This window comes from Manis pentadactyla, chromosome 1, assembly GCF_030020395.1.
Source record: "Manis pentadactyla isolate mManPen7 chromosome 1, mManPen7.hap1, whole genome shotgun sequence".
Classification (NCBI taxonomy): domain Eukaryota; kingdom Metazoa; phylum Chordata; class Mammalia; order Pholidota; family Manidae; genus Manis; species Manis pentadactyla.
The window spans coordinates 179,327,799-179,350,043 of record NC_080019.1 but is presented as its reverse complement, the minus strand read 5'-3'; the positions used below and the strand labels follow the sequence as shown (position 1 = coordinate 179,350,043).

At 40.7% G+C, this 22,245-nt stretch overlaps 1 protein-coding gene across 6 annotated transcripts in view; it reads right to left on the bottom strand.

Moving 5' to 3' along the window:
• Nucleotides 1-22,245, bottom strand: part of LOC118922437 (kalirin) — a 483,582-nt gene that overhangs the window by 161,111 nt on the left and 300,226 nt on the right. For all 6 annotated transcript variants that reach the window (XM_057503419.1, XM_057503422.1, XM_057503431.1 and 3 more), the window contains one exon: nt 12,692-12,814. In XM_057503419.1, the coding sequence (XP_057359402.1) occupies nt 12,692-12,814 (123 nt within the window). The remainder of the gene's footprint in view (nt 1-12,691; nt 12,815-22,245) is intronic.

The window sequence follows — 22,245 nt, the reverse complement described above, 5'->3', positions numbered from 1 at the left end:
TATACTTCTTTTGTCTATTTTTTGTTTTGTTGTTAGCTTTAAGACCTCTTTGAAAAAGGCCAATATTACTCACCTCTAGCAAATAAAAATTTTTGAGAGGGAGAAAGAACCTTATCGTATTTAAGTTAGTAGAAGGAGAGGGCTAAAGCCTCCTTAGTGGTCAGGCACAGTATGACAGTAACTAACAGCTGGAAACTTAGTGGGAGCAGAGAAATGGACAGAGTAAATACTACAATTTCCTCTTGTCAGAATTGGTTTTCTATGGCTTCATCTGAAACAATTTAATTTTTTTCCCAACTGAAAAAGAAAAACACAAAGGAGTCCAAAGAACTCACTCAAAATTTGACTCACAAGATACTTTTTCCCAAGTGCCAGATCTGGGGTGGGGACGGTCCAGGCTGACTCCAGCTCAGAGCAGTCTCACTAATTCTATCAGGATGGCTCTTAATTAGGCCTCACATTATATGGTTCTAGGACCTGTATTTATGAATATTCATCTAATCCACCTGTCTTCCATTTATTATTCTTAGAGTTGGCAGGAACCTTAAAGATAATCTGGCCTGATATCCACCCAACAAAGGAATTCCCTCTATACCATTCATTCCTATATTTTTCAACTGCCATTTGCATATTAGGTTCACTGTGGTTGGCACTGGGATAAAAAGATTTAATGAGACAAAATTCCTTCCCTTAAAGAAGGTCACAGTCTACCTAGGGAGTGAGGTTAGCATACAATTAATTATGACACTGTGTGATAACTACCATGATAGGGATATGACCCAGAATAAACAGATGCCTAGAAAAGTGGCATTCAACTCAAATTTCCTAAAAGAGGTAATACTTGAGATGAATGTTCAAACAATAGAAATTGGTCAGGGGTGGTCAGAGCGGGAAGGATGAAAGAAGAGACAGCATTGAGATGTAAGAATATGTTCAGATAAACTGCAGGACAGCAGGAATGTAGGGTGGAGTAGAGGGAGCACAGGAGGGAATAAAAGGTAAAGCCAGAGAAGGCAGTAGCCAGGTCCTAAAAGGTTTATAACATTAAGAGTTTGAATTTTATCCTGAAGGGAAGCTATCTATGGATAACAAAACAAATAGCATAGCATGATGAGATGTACATTTTAGGAAAACCACTCCTGTGGCAGTGTGGGAATCGATTTAAGAAGACCATGACTAGAGTCAAGGAAAACAGAAAATACTGCAACAATCCAAGCAAGAGATAATGAGACTCTCATCTAAGGCAGTGGCAATGGAGATGGAAGGAAAGGGACACATTAAGGACGTAGGATCAGTAGGACTTTGAGATGGACTTGTGAATAGTGAGAGCAAGGGAGGAGTAAAGAATGACTCCCAAAGGACACCATGAGCAGAACAAAAAAGCATCCTACATATAGGAGAATATATTTGTAAATGACCTATCTGACAAGGGGTTAACATCTAAAATATATAAAGAACTCATACGCCTCAACACCCAAAAAGCAAATAACCTGATTAAAAAATGGGCAGAGGAGCTGGACAGACAGTTCTCCAAAGAAGAAATTCAGATGGCCAACAGACACATAAAAAGACACTCCACATCGCTAATTATCAGGGAAATGCAAATTAAAACCATAATGTGATATCACCACATACCAGTTAGGATGGACAACATAGAAAAGACTAGGAACAACAAATACTGGTGAGGATGCGGAGAAAGGGGAACCCTCCTACACTGCTGGTGGGAATGTAAGCTAGTTCAACCATTGTGGAAAGCAATATGGAGGTTCCTCAAAAAACTAAAAATAGAAATACCATTTGACCTGGGAATTCCACTCCTAGGAATTTACCCAAAGAAAGCAAGATCTCAGATTGAAAAAGACATAGGCACCCCTATGTTTATCACTGCACTATTTACAATAGCCAAGATATGGAAGCAACCTAAGTGTCCATCAGTAGATGAATGGATAAAGAAGAGGTGGAACATATACACAATGGAATACTATTCAGCTATAAGAAAGAAACAAATCCTATTATTTGCAACAACATGGATGGAGCTAGAGGGTATTATGCTCAGTGAAATAAGGTAGGCAGAGAAAGACAAATGCCAAATGATTTCCCTTATCTGTGGAGTACAACAACAAAGCAAAACTGAAGGAACAAAATAGCAGCAGACTCACAGACTCCAAGAAGGGACTAGTGGTTACCAAAGGGGAGGGGCGGGGGAGGGGGGTGGGGAGGGAGGGAGAAGGGGATTGTGGGGTATCATGATTAGTGAACATGGTGTGTGTGGGGTCACAGGGAAGACAGCATAGCACAAAGACAAATAGGGACTCTGTAGCATCTTACTACACTGATGGACAGTGACTGCAATGGGGTATGGGGGATCTTAATAATAATGGTGAATGTAGTAACCACATTGTTTTTCTTGTGAAACCTTCACAAGAGTGTATATCAATAATACCTTATTAAAAATTTTTTTTAAAAAAGAATCACATTGATCTGGGAAAGGGGGAGGTATTGTGAAAAAGAATGACTCCCAAGTTTCTGGCTCAAGTGACTGGGAATGAAAAAATAAATTTTGGACATACTGGGCTTAAGAATCCTCTGAAAAATCAAAGTGGAGGTGTCCACAGAGCCAATGGGTTTATGAGCAGGGAGTTCAGATCAGAGATGAGACATGGATTTGGCACCCTCAGAGTAAGAGTGGTAGTTGGGGCTGGGAAAGGATATAAAATCATGCCAAGAGTGTCCAGTGAGAAGAGAAGGTCTGAGTGACAAATTCTGGGAGAAAGGGAGCAAAGTCTAAGAAGGACCAGCCAGAAAGACATAAGGAAACCAAGAAAACATGGTGTCACCGAAGGCTGGGGGAAGAGAATTAAAAAAGGAGAAAGTGGCCAACAAGGTCAAATGCTTCAGAAAGACCAATTAATATCTGAAAAGTGTTCTTTGGATGTAGCCACAAAAAAAAAGTTCAGTTAAAGACTTTGGTAAGATTAACCTCAGCTGGACAGAGGGAGTAGAAGCCAAATAGCAGGGGTCAAAGGGCATCTAGAAGGTGAGGAAGTAGAGATGGCAAATATACACTCTTCTCTCAAGAACTTGGGCTAAGAAGGGAGGGAGAAACAGAAGGGAAAGCAGGGTCCAGAAAAGGTAATCTTGGTCTCTTTTTATTTATTTAGTTTTGTTTGTGTTTAAGATGTTTACATCCTAAGGAAAAAAGGGTTGCCTCTAATGGAAAACCTCCAGTAATAAGAAGCATAGATCACAAGGTACTTCATTCAGGGTTTGGACAGCTCATTACAAAGCAACCATGGGTTAAAAGTTATACCTGAATTAAGCTAAAATTGGCTTTGCTATCCCTTCTGCCCTTACCTCTTCTACAGGGAGCCTTTAGCTATCAAGCCTAGCCCCCTGCCTTCCATAAAACACTATTTAGTCAAAACTGAACATATCCAGTTATTCAACTTCACTACCTTGGGCAGCCTTCCAACAATCACAGCCTAGTTTGTCAATATCCTTTTGAACATATGTTTTCTAGAATTAGGCACAATATTCCATATGTGATCTAAATAGCCAGTGGACAGAGAAATCCTTATTTCTCTGATCTGAAGGTTGTATTTTAATTTATATCATTTAATATTTTTTACTTAAGCCTTTTCCTTTAAAGGTCAATGTTCTGAGAGTTTAGACACACCTACATTTCTTCAAGCTTTCAATGATGACTCACTCTCTTCCATGTAGAACACTTTGCTCTCATCAACTTATTGATATTTTATTCTCAGTGTCACAAAATTTACAGGTAATGCCAGGAAATTTGAGGATTCTCATCACCACCATAGTTTCCCTTGAGCCAGAAGTGAAATCTTATCAGAGCAGCATTTTCCATAACCTCCAATATGACGGAGCAGATCATGGTCCTCCAGAGTAACAATCAGGGCTAATTTTTTGCTCTCCTTTTATCTCTATTATTTCTCCATATTGTTTACTACCCTCAGGTGCACATATAGATGTGAATTTTTCTGATAAACTCTCATGCCTCCCATCAGAATGAGTCCTTTAAACAAAAAATCCTTTTCTATTGTCATTTTTAGTTATGAGCTCCACACCCTAAAATCTCAGGAATTTTACTGTTTACATTCTTATGTTAAAGATTAAGTATACTACTTGTTACACGTGTGTGCATATATATATATGTAGACACATAAACACATACACACATACATATATATTGCATGCAATTGCATTCTTGGTATTTTTCTACCTAAGATGACCTAAGGGCATTTCCTATACAAAGTGCTTCTTTGTTGTCACCTGTGTGGTGCCTCACATATCTTGTTTTGGCTTTATTGGCTAATTTATTTCATTTACATCTTCCTAGATATATCAACAGAGTTTCTGCCAAAGCAAATGCTTCCCAATCTTTGCAAGATACATTCCACTTCTTGCCAGAAGTCTATCATCCTGTCTTTGAAGGATATAGGCCAGAAAAACTTCTTAAAACACCATCTCCATAGACAGCTATTTGTTTTCAAAGCCTCTCTTCTTTTCCATAGTCACTGCCATCACATGGAAAAATAGATAAAAACATCACCTGTGCTTCAAATCTTTCAGTTTGCTACCCAGAACTTTAAAGTCATTAGGAATGCAGTCCCAATTTCTTCTGACTGTGCCATTTGTTCTACACAGGCAGCAGAAAAAGTAGGGGACAATTCATGGTTTTTGTAAGAGGTCCTTGACAGATTTCTATATTTTGTATATTGGCTCCCACACCCCTCTCCATTTTCCATATCAAGGGTTTTGAGAGTGATCTTCAAAACCCTTGGCTGGGAGGTATCCACGGTATAAAACATCTTTCCTCTTCCTGAGAGTGGTCACAAGACCCCACCCATAAGCTCATGCCAACAGTGCTCCATGAAGTGGAACGTCCTGAATCCACTCCAATGGAAGAGTATCATGCAAGATCCAAAATGTAAGACTGTTCTTCATTTCTCTGCTATTCCACAGTCTTCCACTGCCCACTTCATGACATTAATTTTTCTGCATTACACTGGCTTTCTTCCTCACTATTTTTTTCATCCTGCCAAAGAACCTTTGATCTTCTCTAAGAAGCTGTAGTGTGAAAAGCATCTTTTTAAGCTCCCCTACCTTTGCCTTCTGCTTATATTTGTAGCTGCTGTAATTGGTCACCACCTCAGGCATGAAAAGAAAGATGGAACTTACTCAAAAGGTGCTATACCATTCCCTAGGCAGATATGTTTATTGGTTTGAACTAATAAACATATCTAATGAACTAATAGTTTATCTTGGTTTCATTAAAAAATGCTCCTTGAAAACCCTAAAAGAGTAAATATTATGTCTCCTCCCTTAGTATGGGGCTTCTTAGAACATGTTTGATGCATGTTTTTCACTGACTTGTGAGTTCCTCAAGACAGAAATTGTGTGTCTTTTTAATAGCTCATAGTGCCCACCATAGAGACTTGATGGGACATGGAATCGATGAGCACTACTATCCAACTCAGAGGGTATAGGCTTTCCATTTCTGTGGATTACCCTATTCTATTTGCCTTTAGGACTCTGGTAGGTTAGCTGATTATACTTTGAATATCTTTGATGGTCAAGGTCACTAATAGATCCACTAAATGTTCCTACCCATTTTTGCCTATTTTGACCCCCAAGACAAAGAATGAATTTTTAAGTATATTCTATCCAAGTTTGAAAAAAAAGCAGAGCAGATAGAAAAACAACTAACCAGAGATTATTGAATGAAGTACTTTATTACGCCTATGTTTTTATACTTCTTTAAATCTTTCTTTAAATGGTATGTTCTTTCAAAAATGTTACACTAATGCTACTTAATATGCTTAGCTGCTTAAATGTGATTTTCTGCTTTGATATTTTAGATAATATATATTTGAATGTAATCACTTGCTAATTTTTGAGCTAGTTTACAGAAAGTCTAGCATTTCAGATAATAAAGTTATAAAGCAGAACACTCACAGAGCAGGTGCAGTTGCTCTGCTTGAGTACTCTCCTATTGAGTAATAGCAAATATCTCAGGACAACACTACCATATTTCATTTTACCTTATAGGCATATATATATGTAGTTACATCCATATGTAGGCAATATGGATGTACCTATTCACTGACAGCTACACTGTTATGGGCAGTAGCTTCATCTTATATTTGTTTATATTTCTGATGACTTAACATGCCACAAAAAAAATATAAAAATTATATAATACCCCACATTAAAAAAAGGAAGGATGAAAACCAAATGATCATCTCAATAGATGCAGAAAAACATCTGAAAAATTCAACATCTATTCGTGATAGCTCTCCACAAAGTAGGTACAGAGGGAACATACCCCAACATAAAAAGGTCATATATGACAAATCACAGCTAGCATGATACTCAATGGTGAAAAGCTGAAAGCTTTTCTTCTAAGATCAGGAAACAACAAGACAACAATGTCCACTCTCACCACTTTAATTCAACATAGTACCAAGGTCCTAACCACAGGAATCAGACGTGAAAAAGGAATAAGAGGTATACAAAAATAGTAAGGAAGAAGTAAAATCGTCACTATTTGTAGATAATATGATACTATATATAGAAAAACCTAAAGATTCCATCAAAAAAACTGGTATAACTAATAAATGAATTCAACAAAGTTGCAGGATACAAGATCTGTATACAGAAATCTGCTGCACTTCTACATACTAATAACAAATTAGCAGGAGGAGAGGTATTAAGAAAATAATGCCATTTATAATTAGATCAAAAAGAATAAAATATCTGGGAATAAATTTAACCAAGGAGGTGAAAGACCTGTACTCTGAAAACTCTAAGAAACTGGTGAAAGAAATTAAAGAGGACACAAGTAAATGAAAAGATATGCCATGTTCATGAACTGGAAGGATTAGTATTGTTAAAATGTCTTTACTAACCAAAGCAATCTACAGATTCAATGCAACTGCTATCAAAATACCAGTGGCAGTTTTTCCAGAACTAGAACAAATAATCCTAAAATTTGTGTGGAATTATGCTAGACTCCAAATAGCCGAAGCAATCCTGAGAAAGAAGAACAAAGTTAGAGATACCACACTCTCTGATTTCAAACTATACTACAAAACTATAGTAATAAAAAATGGTATGGTAATTGCACAAAAATAGACACACAGATCAATGGAACAGACTAGAGAGCTCATAAATAAATATACACTTATATGGTAAATTAACCTACTATAAAGGAGGCAAGAATATACAATGGAAAAAAGACCTCTTCAATAAATGGTGTTGGGAAAACTGAACAGTTACATAAGAAAGAATGGAACTGGATAACTATCTTATGCCATGCCCAAAAATAAACTCGAAATGGATTAAAGACCTAAATGTAAGACCTGAAACCATAAAACTACTAGAAGAAAACACGTGCAGCAAACTCTTGGATATCACCTTTAGCATTTTTTTTTCTGTGTATGTCTCCTCAGGCAATGAAAACCAAAGCAAAAATAAACAAGTGGGACTACAGGAAACTAAAAGGCTTCTGCACAGGGAAGGAAACCATCAACAAAATGAAAAGGCAACTTACTGAATGGGAGAATATATTCACAAATGATATTTCTGATAAGGGGTTAATAATGAATATATATATAAAGAACTCATACAACGCAACACCAAAAAATAATCCAATTAAAAAACGTGCAGAGAAACTGAATACACATTTTCCCAAAGAACATATGCAGATAACCAACAGACACATGAAAAGATGATCTCCATCACTAATCATCAGGGAAATGCCAATCAAAACGACAAAGAGTATTACCTTACACCAGTCACAATGGTTAATATCAGAAAGACAAGAAATAACAAGTGTTGGCAAGCATGTGAAGAAAAGGGATCCCTATGCCCTGTTGTTGGGAATATAAACTTGTGCAGTCATTTTGGAAGACAGTATGGAGGTTCCTTAAAAAATTAAAAATAGAAATGCCTTACAAGCCAGTAATTCCACTTCTGGGTATTTAACAGAAGAAAATAAAAGCACTGATATGAAAAGATATACGCACCCAATGTTTATTGCAGCATTATTTACAATAGCCAAGATACTGAGGCAACCTAAGTGTCCATTGATAAATGAACAAAGAAGATGTGGTGCATATACACAATGGATTATTACTCAGTCATTAAAAAAATGAAATATTTTTATTCATGACAACATGGATGGACCTAGAGCATATTATGCTAAGTGAAATAAGTCAGACAGTAAAAGACAAATACTATATGATTTCATTTACATGCAGAATCTATAAAGCAAACAAAAAAATCAGAATAGACTTAAATACAGAAAACAGAATGCTGGTTGCCAGAGGGGAGGTGGGTGGGAGGATGGGTGAAATTGGTGAAGAAGATAAAGAGGTACAAACATCAAATTATAAAATAAACAAGTCCCTAGGATGAAAAGTACAGCACAGGGAATAAAACATACATACATATACACATACATCTTTTAAAATCTGGTTTACTCGATGGCCTGAGTTGTTAATGAATTTATAGGTAACTTGAATAAAGTATCTGCTGGGACCAGAAGGCGTTCTTGACGGTGCCTAGGTCTCCTACTGGAGCAAGGACAATCTCAATAGCTTGGACTAGAAAGAGCCCCTGGTGTATCGCTGGCCCTGGACCCTCACCACCTGCCTGTCAGGAGCCACCCTCAACTAGCACCGTCAGGGCTGTGGCTCCTTTGCCCATTCAGTTTAGCTTCTATTAAGGCTATTCAAAGAGTGCCATCTGCAGGATGAAGTGAGGACATAAATATTTAATTCATTTCCTTCAAATGATGGTTGAAGAATTTGTTTAAAATGTATTCAAGAGCTAATAAACATAAAACTTAGGTTAAAGTTTAATGACAGATAATAGATTGTTATATTAATTCTTCACAGACATCATTTATTATTGCCTTAACTGTCTTTACCCCAAAGACTGACAATGCTGAGAATCAGGACCCCCGCTATCCCAAGAGTGGAGACATATTTAGGGGCATTTTGCTGCCCTCAACCTCTCCCCATGGTCAACCATTTTCTCTGCTTAAGGGCTTGCTCCTCCCTGTAGAAGGGCCAGTTTCCAGAAACTGTAACGGATGACATAGCTCTCTCCCTACTTTCCTTCAAGACAATTTTTTAAACCTGAATGCAGAGAATGGGTGCTCAGAATGTCCTTTTAATCAGTCCCAGGTCAAAGAATCATAACATAAAGTTGAAATTTATGATTCCTTCACTGAATCATGGTCGTCTATAGTACTCTGACTAGCAACTCTCCATCTCCTGTTCCCTACCATACATGATGCCTTTCCTGGCCTTATCTTGTAGCCAGGAGCCCAAAACAACAAAGAACAAGAGTTTCCATGCTTTGGCTTTGTGTCATTGATCTCTAGCTCAAGGACTGTCCAATTCCTGATTAAAACCACTCCTCTCCTCCTAACAGCCTTCATCTCATTGAGAACAGAAGCAAGGGACAGAGCATGCTTTCCTGCCTGGATCACCCCTTTTCTCAGCACTTGAGGGTGATGATCACTTTGCACAGAACAAAGCAGGTCTGAGGCTACTGACCGTCCATTGGCTTCGCTGCCTATTTCCTTCCTCAGAGTGGGGACAATGATGGAACAATACAGGATTCATTTCCACACTATGAGACCTATCTCTAGAAACCTATTCATAGGGCAATATGGTGACCTCATGACCTCTTTTCTAGGTATTCCCTTTGTGGTCTACATCTGCTGTTCTCTTCTGCAGGGGAAACACTCCTCCTAAGAGCATGGGCATTTTAGAAGGTAGAACTTTCTCTTTTCACTCACAAAGATTCTTATCAGAAGGCTAGCCAAGGAAAAATGGATTATATCCAGAGATTACTCATTGACAGAGCCAGGAAAAAGCTGTAATTATAATGTATGTCAAACTGGAAGGTCACAGAGGCACCCCACCCCCTGAACTCCTGAATTCTTGTTTTTGTTCTGTGCTTTCCACGAGCAAACTTGCACTAGGAAATGAATTTACACCCAGTTCCTATATCTCAATAAGGAGGGACAGCATAGAGTTAGGGTAAGAACATAACCTTGGAGTCAGACAGCCCTGGGTTTGAATCCCAGCAAAGCCAGTGACAAGCCAAATGACTTGGGCACACTGAAGAACTTTCTAAGCTTCAGGGTCATCTTTTACATAACAAGGTTAATGCTGTCTATCATTCAGGATGGTAGGAAATAAAATACATAATGGGAAATAAAATACAAATAAAATAAGCTCTCAAAAAAATGTGTCCATTCTTTCTCATATGAATTTAAGTTAACATATCTCTGCTGCCAAATGAAGGGTATTATCCCATGTGAAAAGCATATCCAGCGTCAGTGAGAAGGTAGAGAGCAATTGGGAGAAATAGGGTTGGAGATGGGGTAGCCACCAGGTTGTAACAGTGCACAAAAATGAAAGCCCCCTCACAGGCCTATAACCAAGGCCAGAACTATCGAAGTTACAGTAGGAAGAGAGCAATAATGGATGGGCCAGGTTAGGGCTGTGGAGGTGTGGGGACCTCCTTCCAAGGTGCAAGGAGCTAAGGCACAGGACAGCCAAAGGCAGGTACACCAAAGCCATGGGATGGCTCTATTCCAAAAGACTGTCCCAGGTACCACAACCCCTACTCTCTGCAGACAGGGAGTCCACGTGACCTTCTGCCATCTTTTGGGTGGGGCACAGAAGCACCCAGAATGTCTGGCCACCCAGATATTTTGGGTCTGTGCTACATACAGAAGGTATACTGGGCCTGTATCTGTATTATATTGGCACAGTCTAGCTCATTCTGTAGAAGATCCCTGTGTGTCTACAAGGCTTGTTTTATTTTTTGCGGTGATGGTGGTAAAATATACATTAACATAAAACTCCATAAGTTCAGTGGCATTAAATACATTCACATTGAGGTGCAACCATCACCACCATCCATCTCCAGAACTCTATCCTGCAAAACGGAAACCCTGTACCCATTAAATAATAACTTCCCATTTCCTCCTCCCCCCAGTCCCTGGCAATCACCATTCTTTCTTTCTCTATGAATTTGACTACTCCAGGCACCTCATATTGTCCCAGCTCCAAGGACTCATACAATAGCTGTCCTTTTGTGACTGACTTATTTCACATGGCCTAATATCTTCAAGGTTCATCCATGTTGAAGCATATGTCAGACTTCCTTTCTTTTTAAGGCTGAATGCATTGTATGTATAAACCACATTTGGTTTACCTATTCATCCATCAATAAAAAGTTGGATTACTTCCACCTTTTCGTTATTGTGAATAATGCTGCTATGAATATGGTGTAAATATTTTTCAGATCCCTGCTTTTAATTCTTTTGGGTATATACCAGGGTAGAATTGTTGAGTCATGTGGTAATTCTATGCTTAATTGTTTGAGGAACCACCACACTATTTTTCACAGTGGCTGTACCATTTTACATCCCCATCAACAGTGCACAAAGATTCCATATGAGCTTTCTTTATTCCATAAACTGGGTCTAATCACCCGTATTCCCCAGATTCAGGTCACTGCTAACATGGTCTTTCTGACTCTGGTCAGGCCTCACTCTTCTTCCCTAGAGAAGGGGTAGTCTCCCATTACCCACCTGTCCTCCAGTAATCCCTTTGGTTCCTGGAAGGCCCTCTCCTTTTGCACCTACAGCTCACAACTGCTTGGGGCTGGCAGCCTCCCGGGTTGAGGGTTGGGGCTCTGCACAATGCCCAGTACAGCACCCACACTGAGGACTGCCTGCACAGTGGGATTGGAGCCAGGCCTGCTTAAAGCTGCGATGTGGCAAACCCTCACTTTGACAACCTCACCACTCCAGCAGCAGGACAAAGACAAAGGGGTCTGTGTCCACACAGATACCCTCCCCAGCTGTCTCTTCCCTGCCTTATTCTTAAAAGTCTTACTTTCCATTGCAGCTGATCACATCTGACAAAATAACTGGGCAGCTGTATTTCACCTTGAAGATAAAGATTTTCAGGAACCATTTAAAGAACTCATCAAAAGAGGAATATAAGAGAGTTAGGATAAAACTTGGGGGGCAGGGACTCAGAACAGAAACCTCTTATATCCTTCCACCACTAAGACAAATGGTCAAGGCCTCTTATACTCTTATACAGTATCTTTGCATAAATTAGAAAATGATGCCTTTTTTGGATCAGATTTGCAGCTCACCTTAACTACTAAATATTGTGCAAATTACAGACTACTTATTGTGCCAATGATACAAAGGCACACTCTCTGAGCACATTCAGTGTCATGCATACATGACATGGTGAACAGATGCCATCTCTTTCCCCAGGTCCTGGAAGGTACACAGCTTGGTAAGCAGAGCTCCCACTCATCTGCAGTGACAGCCATAAGCAGTCACTTTGGGCTTTTGATGGTTCTAAGGTCATTCCCTCCTGCCATTACCACCTTGTAGACAAGGTATTTACAGATCACACTGGAAAGATGATTTCTTTTTAAGACAATAAACTGAGGATCTATTACCATGTGCTTGGTGAACCAAGGGCAGACAAGGGTCTCCTTGCATCAGACCGGAAGGAAACCCAGAAGCCCTGCGCTATCAACTCAACATGCTCCACCAATACCAAAGCTACAGCCCACATCTCCCTCACACATATGACCACACACAGCTTCTCACCTGAGCCACCTCTTCAAAGTCATCATGCCTCTTCTGCAGGGCCCGGGCTCGATGCAGGGACTTTCCAACTCCAGTGTGTTTGCTGAGAAAGGCCTCACCATGGTTTTCAATCCAGTCTAATACCTGGTCAGAGAAGAATGACAGAAAGAATGATTTTCTGCCAGAAGAAAAGACAGGAGATAACATTTGCATCCACTTCAAATCTGCAAAACCTTCAAAGTCTTCAGTGACAGTATCATAGAGCCCTAGAGTTCCCATCCCAATCAAAAAGTGATGGTGCAGATGGAAATGTTCAATCCACTGTTGATACAAGGGATTTCATTACTGCCACTGGCATGTAACAGTCCTGCCCTTAGCTAAATTGAACTCATTCTCTTTGATCTCCAGAATATCCCCTTATTACTTTTTTCAGTTTTCTCAGCCTTAATTAGTCCATTGTTTTAAACAAGCTACATAGACCATCAGGCACAGTCTAACTCCCTTACTACCTTACTCCAGCTATGTCAAGTCGGACACCTTAGCAGGAAATTAGGCAGGATCAGGTTAGGGCAGTTCCTTGGCCCTCACTGCTTGCTCATCCCTCACTCACCATAACAATGCTCACAGCAGAAGCAAGCAGTCATGGGGATCCTGCCTCATGGTGCTCCTGGGGCTCACTTCCTAATCTTGAAAGTAAAGTCCACAGTAGACAGTCCCTGAATGGATGCTCAAGATAGCTGATCACCAAGACAACTGCCCTTTCTGGCTTCTTTCCATGTCTCTCTCCTCCAATCAGTGCCAACCGACCAACTAACCAAATTAATTAAGGTCTTTGCACCTTGAGGCCTTAAATAATAATGATTTTTCTCTTCGGAAGCCCATTCATCCAGGCTTAAGATATAATGGTTTGGCCTCAGGACATTTTTCTCAGTGTTTAGGGAAGCTACAACAGAGGTGGCAGGAGCAGCAGAGGGATGAGTTGGGATGCTGACCAGGTAAGAAAATATGTTGTCCTGAGCAGCACTTCTTGGGGGAGTGGAAACCTGTTAGCAAAACCTTGAAATGCAGAGAGGACTGTTTCCCATTCATGTAGATGGCCTAACAAAAATACATGCCTCCCAGTGAGAAGGGAAGCAGTTCATCTGGCCTCTGAAGAGTTGGTACTCTAAAGAGCTGGTACAATTACCAGAATTAAAATACAGACACCCTTGTTACAGATCCTGCCAAGACTCAACTCAGCCCACTCCATTAATGCTATACTAAACTTCAACTGAACATTTGATTAATGGTGTGCTAGCCTTCTCAGATTTTAGAAGGACTTTTTGGAAATTAATTTAGAGGAACTAGGCCTGTTTGAAGGGATGTTTTAATCCATTCCTGTTTCTTCTGTGGACTGTGATGTGGCAAGTAGATAGACCAAATTATTCCATGGACTACAGGCAAGAGAATTTTGGCATCACAGAATCTATCTAGCCTTTCACTGAACTTCCTTTAACATGAGATAAATTATGCCTGCAATTGTGCAAAGTATGGAAATGTTCGAAGTCTTCAGTGACAGTATCATAAAGCCCACAACAAGATGGTATTAATTCAGAGAAATGCACATATGAATATAAAATTGAGGTTTAAACAAACAGTCACTCTACAAAGTTGGAAGGAAGTTAATTGCCCATTAAAATGAAGAAAAAGGCTTTTTAATAAGTGGCTTTATCTAAACATTGGGCATAGAGATTTTAAACACTTTATGTAATAAATTCTGGCAATATATATTTTTAATATTCTGGAGGCACATCTGTGAAGAGAAATTGTAGTAGTAAATGAACTGGAGTTTTACCTTTTGCAAACACAGAAAGGCAGCACTGAAAAGAACTCTAAATAGTCCAAGCTTAGAAGAAAGGTTACATTTCTCTAAAATTACTGATGTGCAATAACGAGAACAACAACAAAACATCAGGAGAGTGCATTTCTACTTAATATGCCACACTTGATCCCATGATTTTCTTTTGGAAAGGGGACATCAAGTATCAGCTCACAAAGTCAAAGATAAATCCTATTCCGTTTCTCATATGAGTACCTGGATAGTGCAGTTTGATAATTTTTATGCATGAACTTTTACTAATCCCCTTTTAAGAATGAACTGAAGCTTAGGGATAATTTTTATATACAGAAGAGCTGTCACAATATTTTATGAATGTTTCAGAGTCTCTGACAGATTTTTCAAGATTAAATTTTTTTTTCAATTTAGGTTTGAAGCAGTGTGACCTGCTTGTCTGGCAAAGTTTTCAGGGATTTTTCATTTCATTTCATTTTTTTATCTCTGGCGTTAATAAAATTGGTTATTCTAAAGCAAATAGGTTAAAGAAGAATGTTTTTCATCCACTAGCTCACAAATGGTTAACTTTTTTACTCCCTGGGGTGATTTCAGAACTTTTAAACTTTCCTTTAAAAAGTGCTTTGTTTCCTGTTTAAATTCTTTTGCTTTCTTTAAAATGTCAACCATTTTCAGTTAGTGACACTTAGTTTACTGAATTAGCTCTACCATAACCTCTTAATAATCTGTTTATTTCATATCTGAGAGGTTTTTATTTAGTTCGAACATAACTGATTACTCTGTGGTGTTAGGTTGCCTCCATTTAGTCCTACCTCTGCCATTAGAACTGAAGCTGTGGGAAAAACATGTGCAACATCAATGAAGAAAAATATAGTAAATAAAAAAGCTAATGATTTAGGAAGTGACCAAATTACTTGAGTAATACATAGAAACAGAAAAAGTACCTGAGGATAAACACAATCGATATATGAGGTAAGGTTTGCAATGTTGATTTCTATTTTGGTTCAGTCAGTTCATTTAGAGCCAGCATTGCTTGATAGGCACATTTAGACCACATGCTCTCTCCACCCTGATTGCATATCCCCCAACCCTGGGACACAATCCAGCTTCCTATGTAAACGGCTTCCTACAACAGAGAAATGTGCTTCTGCACAGACACCAGCAGTGCCTAACAATTACATTACAAATCAAACATTAAGGTGCAGCACTGGAAGTCTGGATATCCCACAGTTTCTGGTGAGCCCCAGAATCTGAACATCACTGGCTGAAAAACAAATTGCATTTCTAGCCAAACCCTGGACCCTACCAAAGTGTATGCACCAATCAAAGTATCCCTTACTGGCTGTCCCCATTTAATTTCTCTCATCTACAAAATTTTATTTCAAATAATCAGTTATCATTGAGATAGTACAGGATGATTGTTAATTATATTGATGGCTTTGAATTGGTATTTAAATGTTTCCTACAAAGGAAGTTTTATCTTTTTGTTTTTATGTGAGGGATCTTCAGGAGGCAGAGAAGCAGGTGTGGGATGTGAATATTCAGCTATTCAAACATATTTATTAGTCTTATTGTGCAATAGTGTTGGGCACACACCCAGCTAGGTGACAGCTGGTTAGGGGCAGAGCTGGGACAAGGCAGGCACAGCCCTGACTCTGGGAACTCAGTCTAAGTGGGTAACAGGCTCTAGACATAAATCACACAATTCATCACTAATTGCAATGCTGAAAAGTACTAACTATTAGGGAAGGATTCTCTGAAGAAGAAGGCCTGAGAGAGAGTAAGACTTAACCAAGTTAGGAATTAAAAACATCAGCATGACTTGAGTAGGGGGTAGCAGGAAATGGGCCAGAGAAGGTAGGAATGAGCCCTGGTGTGCTAAGTCAGATTCCAGGGTTCATCCTAAGAGCCACTGAAGGGCTGCAAGGAGGAGAAAGACATCACCAGACCTGCACTTAAACATTATTGCTCTGACTGCTTTGTGGAGAATCAGTTAGAGGAAGGAAAGAGTAGAGGTGGAACCATAAGAGGTTACTGCATAAATCCTGACAAGACACAATAGGGCCTTAGAAGAGGCCAATGGCAGGGCCTGTGGAAAGACAGGTGTGAGTAATATTTAGGGGAGAGAATGGTGAGGATTAGGTGATTGGGTATGAGGTGATGGAGAGGCAGGTGGAAGGCTGGCCCTGAGGGGCATGGCTTCAATAACAGTGTAGGAGGAGGAACTGATCACTTGTGCAGAAGTACATGAATTATGAGGGTTAGCACAGAGATGATGTATTTTCCTTAAGCATTCTTTTAATTTTCATACTCATGCTCTGGTTTTGATAAACAATGATTGTGCCTCTGAACTCGAGTGGGAAGAACCAGTGATAGTTGTCAATCTGATTCTGGAGAGATGTGCCTTTATTTTTAAAAAAGTAATGTTATACACAAAGGTTTAAAAATAAACTATAAACTGTTAATATAGTTAGATCCTAATAATAAAAAAAAATAGGAGAAACACAAATTTAGGCTTAAGTAAAATTGACCCATGCATTCTTGAAGGGGCATTTCACTGGGATAGTTTTTGAGGGGCGTTTTAACTTGACATGCAAAGTCCTCGGAAGCCAACCCCACCTCCAACAAGTTCCTGCTTCTCACCTCCTGAGTTTTGCTCTATTTTTAACTTCATTTGAAATGTCCAAATCCTTTTTCTCCTTATATCCACTTTCGAGCCTCCTTCCCACTCATCCTTTAAGAACCATCTCAAAATCACTAGTTTTGGAAAGACTTTTCTCTGTAATAACCCACCCAGTCTGGGGCAGAGTTCTCTGATTCTGTTCAAATCCCAATTATTACCCACAGGCCTGTCTCTCCCGCTAGACTCTGAGCTCCTCGTGATTCTCAGACACAGCATGGTGTGCAGAGAGGTTTGCTTAAGGCATGTTGAACCAAACTCAAACTCATCCCCCACACATGTCTTTGGGGTGAATGTCTCAGCTCCACACTCCCATGTAACTCTATCTTAGCACCTCTCACAGTCTACAGAGTTCTCTCTTTATGTGTGCCCACCCTCTTCACTGCCCCACTTGACAAGTGGTTAGTTCCTGAAAGCATATAGGGTTTTCACCATTGCATCCTCCCCTTTTATCCTCTTCCTGCCCCAGCATCCCTGCCAGCACCATGCCTGCAGGGGACACTCAGTGAATGTTTATAGCCATGAATTGTGAAGTGCAAATATGGCTGAGGCTCCTGCCCTAGTACCTTGGGAGAAGCTGTGCCACCCTATTCAGAAAGATGCCTGACCTTTGCCCTGTCACTGGGAACAACAACCCACGTAAGCCCAGGACTCCTGGCCACAACAGCTGGCAGGCAGTCTTGTAAACAACTTGAAAAGCTTCTTCTCCTTTCTCCTGCCCCAACTTTTCAAGCAGAAATTAGTCCTTTCCCAGAACAGCATTTTCAAGAGAGACACTCACATCCTGAACCGGATTTAGGAGTCAATCGAACAGCCATTATGCATAATTCCTAATAACCCCCTTCCTCCCCCATCTAATTGTGTTTATTCCAACTAGCATACAATCAAGACAGAGAGGTTTTCAGGGGAGGTGACAGTCCTTTCTAGTTGCTAAAGAGAAAAAGAAGTCCTTTTGAAGAGAACTATTGATATTTTCTGAACCGTGGCCATGAACTCTCTGAGTTAATGGGAGAAAATCTAGGGCCTCCCTGCTTTCTATCCCAAGACTCTCTGCTTTTTTGGATTCTTCTAACATGCTAGACACTTAGTGTTAGAGGACACCCAAAGATCATCCATCCCAGCACAGGAGGTCTCTGCATGTACAGACATCCACCTTTTGAATAAAGATTTAAGTTTGTATCTCAGCTCCACTTATAAGTGTGCTTTAAGTCCCCAAGGCATCATTAAAATGTGGTACCATCATGATCATCATATCTGACGGACACCACCCCTGGGTTCTCATCCCAGCTCTGCCCCTACCCAGCTGTCACCTAGCCTTCCCCTTTCTGGACTCACAGCCTCAAACAAGTAGGCTGGATCAGAAAATCCCCCTAAAATCTCCTTCCAACTCAAGTATTTCATGGTTTTATTATATTGAGGGCATAGCAGCTCTCCTCCTGCTCAGAGGAAACTATTGTCTGTGGAAGGTTTGCTCTTTGTCAAGCCCCAGGCCACACTGGGCATGCTGCTCAACATCTCCACTGTGTTAACTCACCACAACCCTGGAAGGTGAGAGTTACCATCCTTGTGTTTGGATGAAGAAAATGAGTCTCACATTGGTTCGCCTGAGTTCGCATAGCCATCAAATAGTCAGTGGAATCAGGGTCCAAACCCATGTCGTTCTGGAAGCAGCATTACCATCTCATTCCCAGACCCAATTCAAGTTTTGCCATCTGTCCTAACACTGACTTTAAAAGCAAAAAGATACAGCCCAGAAACATGCTGGAACAGTTTCTCAGACGTTTTCCTTGACTTTCCTGCCTTTGACGCTTAACAGTTACAGGCCCATTACTTCATAAAATTTCTCTCAGTTTGGGTTTGTCTGATGTTTCCTTAGGGTGAGAATCAGGACTACCAGAGAAATGAATTTCTGCTCTTCCCATTGCATTTCATCAGGTAGAATACAACTTCAGTTTGTCTCATTACTGGTAATGTTAATTTTGATCATTTGATTAAGATGATGTCTTCCAGCCTTGTTCACTTATTGCCTTCATAATTAATATATATTTTGGAGAGGTTACTTTGGGGCCATGTAGATGGCAGATTCTGTGATGTGCCATAAAGGACTTTTTATCACAACTGCTGGGAGTGCCACTATTAGGGTAGACAGCCCCAGGTCATCAGGTCCTTTGGGGCACTGTTAACCTTGGCTGATGAGGGCAGCTGTGCCCAAGGCCGCACCCCTTCCCAGGCTGACCTATGTCCAATCATGGGCTCCTGTGTATAATGGCCCAGGTATCCTCCCCCATCTTGGGACAGCTCTGAATGGTCATCCAATCTCCAGAATGCCCCAAAAGTTGGCTGAGGATTCCCTTGAGATGACACTGCAGCTCAGTTTTACCCTCTGTCTAATCCTGCTTCTTCCCTTCCCTTTCTCAAGGTTTGACTCCAAGACCACTTCCTAATTAACTCCTCTGACTAGCCTTCTGTGTGGACACCTCCTCCCCCTGGGTGGACTCTGACCCTCTAAACTAGGTAGCCCTCCCTGCACGGATGCCCTCCTCACTCCACCTGAGCAGTGATATGCACACCACAGCCCCTGCCCCTCACGGATGGTCTCTTTAACCTGCTCGGTCTCTGTGCCTATGCTGGGCCAGCCTCTTACAGATGCTCTACTCACTTTGCTTGGGCTCCAACACCCTGCACCAGGCCACCCCTTAGAAGGACTCTCTTCTCACTCTGCTCTAGACCATCCTTCCTTGCTGCTTGAGACCAGCACCTCCTGGTGCTGGGTTGGCCTCCCACACAAAGCCATCCTCAGCCCACTTGGGCTCTGACCTCCCTGGGCCATTGCAGCCCTCCCTTCATGAGGATGCCTACTTTGCTCAGCCCCACTTAAGAGGAAGCATCTTTCCTCTTCTGAAAACATGTCTTCATTAGCTACTTAGCCACTATTCTCCCTGGGAATTTCTCCTGACTCGCTGATCTCCACTGTAGTCTTCTTTTCTGAATCCTCCTTCTAGGCCTCTAAATTTTGGAATGTCCAAAGCTCAGTTCTGGACCTCTTCTCTCTCTTTTATTCCCTGGATGATCTCACCCAATTCCATGGCTTTAAATATCATCCATGTGCTGGTTATTTCCATAGTCACAGTTCCAGCCCTATTTTCTCTCCTGAGATTGAGACTCATATGCCCAACTGCCTACTCTTCTTCTCTAATTAGGTATATAATGGGCATCTTAAACTTAACCATACCCAAAACAGAACTCTTGATTCCCTTCTGTTCTGCTCCCTTCCTCTACTGGTCTTCCCTGTTTCAGCAAAAGAAAAAGATACCACAATCTACCCAACTACTTAGCCACATGCCTGAGGGTCCTTCTTACTCTTTCTTGTACACTGTTTCCACCACAGCCACACTGGTCCAAGCCACCATACTCCCCACTCGCCCCACTGGCCCTCTAAGTGGTCTTCCTTCTTTTATTCTTGACACCCTCATCCACACAGTAGCCAGACCTATTTAAACTTTAATCAAGTCATGACACTCCCTTTACAGAAACTTAACAATTGTTTTCTATCACACTTAGAAAATCCTTTTTCTCTCCATAGCTCATAAGGCCACAAATGATCTGGACCCAGCCCATTTCTTCAATTTCTTATTCCTTTTCCCTGCTCTCTGTTCTCCAGCTACTCTGGCCATTCTCTGGTTTTCATGAATGCATCCAGATCATTCTGGTCTCATGGACTCTGCAGGTCCCATTTCACGTGCTGGAAGCCTCTTAAGCACATCCCCATGGCTTATTCATTCAGCTTTGTTTGGTTCACTGGGGTTCTCAAAGACCATTTGCTGAATAAATGAGTGAGAGGATTCATCCAATCTGATCTGAGAACTTCCTTGTGATAAAGAGCAAAACCATTCAAGGAAAATAGAGATATTTTTGCAAATACTTGTGGAATCAGAATTCCAACACTCTGATTCCCTTATCTGGCTCCCTCTGATTAATTATCTTATTTGAAACAGGTTATTAAGTTTGGGTCATAATTTGATCCATGATGAAACAAGGAAGACATTTAGTTGTTAAAGTAAAGCCTCCCAGCAGCTACCTCCCAGCCCCCGGCCTCCTCGCTTGTTAGTGAGCCAGTATTCTGACACCAGTGAGAGTTTACACACCATCATGTATAAACTATCTACAACAACATGCTGTGTTCTGTTAAAGGCTCCTGAACACACAGTGCGTAAGAGCAGCCAGAACAGTCCATCAAATCACTGTTTCTTTCTCCTCACATAGCACAGTGAATGTTAGGTCAGAAGGGTTGGCTCATATACTGCCAGTACTGGCTCCCCATTGTCTGTGACTGTAGAGCATGCAGGTGCCACTTGAAATGCTCAAGTACTACCAACTCATTTTCTGTCCCCTCTTTGGAATAAGTATGATCAAAACAAATATCTTCTATGGTAGGAGAAGCCATCATTTATCTAAGAAGGCTCAGCTGGAGCTCATTAGCAGGAGACTCTCCTTCCCTTGAGAGCTGTGGTCCTTTCATCAGATAGACAGATGCTGGGCAAAAGCTGGCTAAGAGACCAGAGGCCTGAAATTTTAGCCACCTTCCTCCCTGGGGTGTCTCCATTCCCAGCCAGCCCACACACATCCCTTCCCAGGAGACCCAAGGCTGGGGTGGCTGGAACTTGTCTTTGTCCCTGGCACCTCCCTGAAAGAATCTCCTCATTCTGGTACCTGGAAACCTGTCTACGGTGCCACTATGCTGCTCATCACTATAGCTTGAATCTCTTCAGGCAGACATTCTCAAACTTCAGAATGCTTCAGAATCACCTGGGGTTCTTTTTAAAACATAGGCACCACCTTATTCACAGATTCTGAACCAAACCATGGAATAGGGCCAGGTAATGTGTATTTTTTAATAAGCCCCCAACTCTGACCAAATGATTTTAATGCCAGGGACCCAAGGACCACACTTTGAAAAATACCTTTCCATATTCACACTTGATATTTCCCTGTTTTCAATGACAAAATGAACAATCCCTAGTCAATTTTTCCAAAGTGCTCTCCAGTCTGCCCTTGTCCCATCAC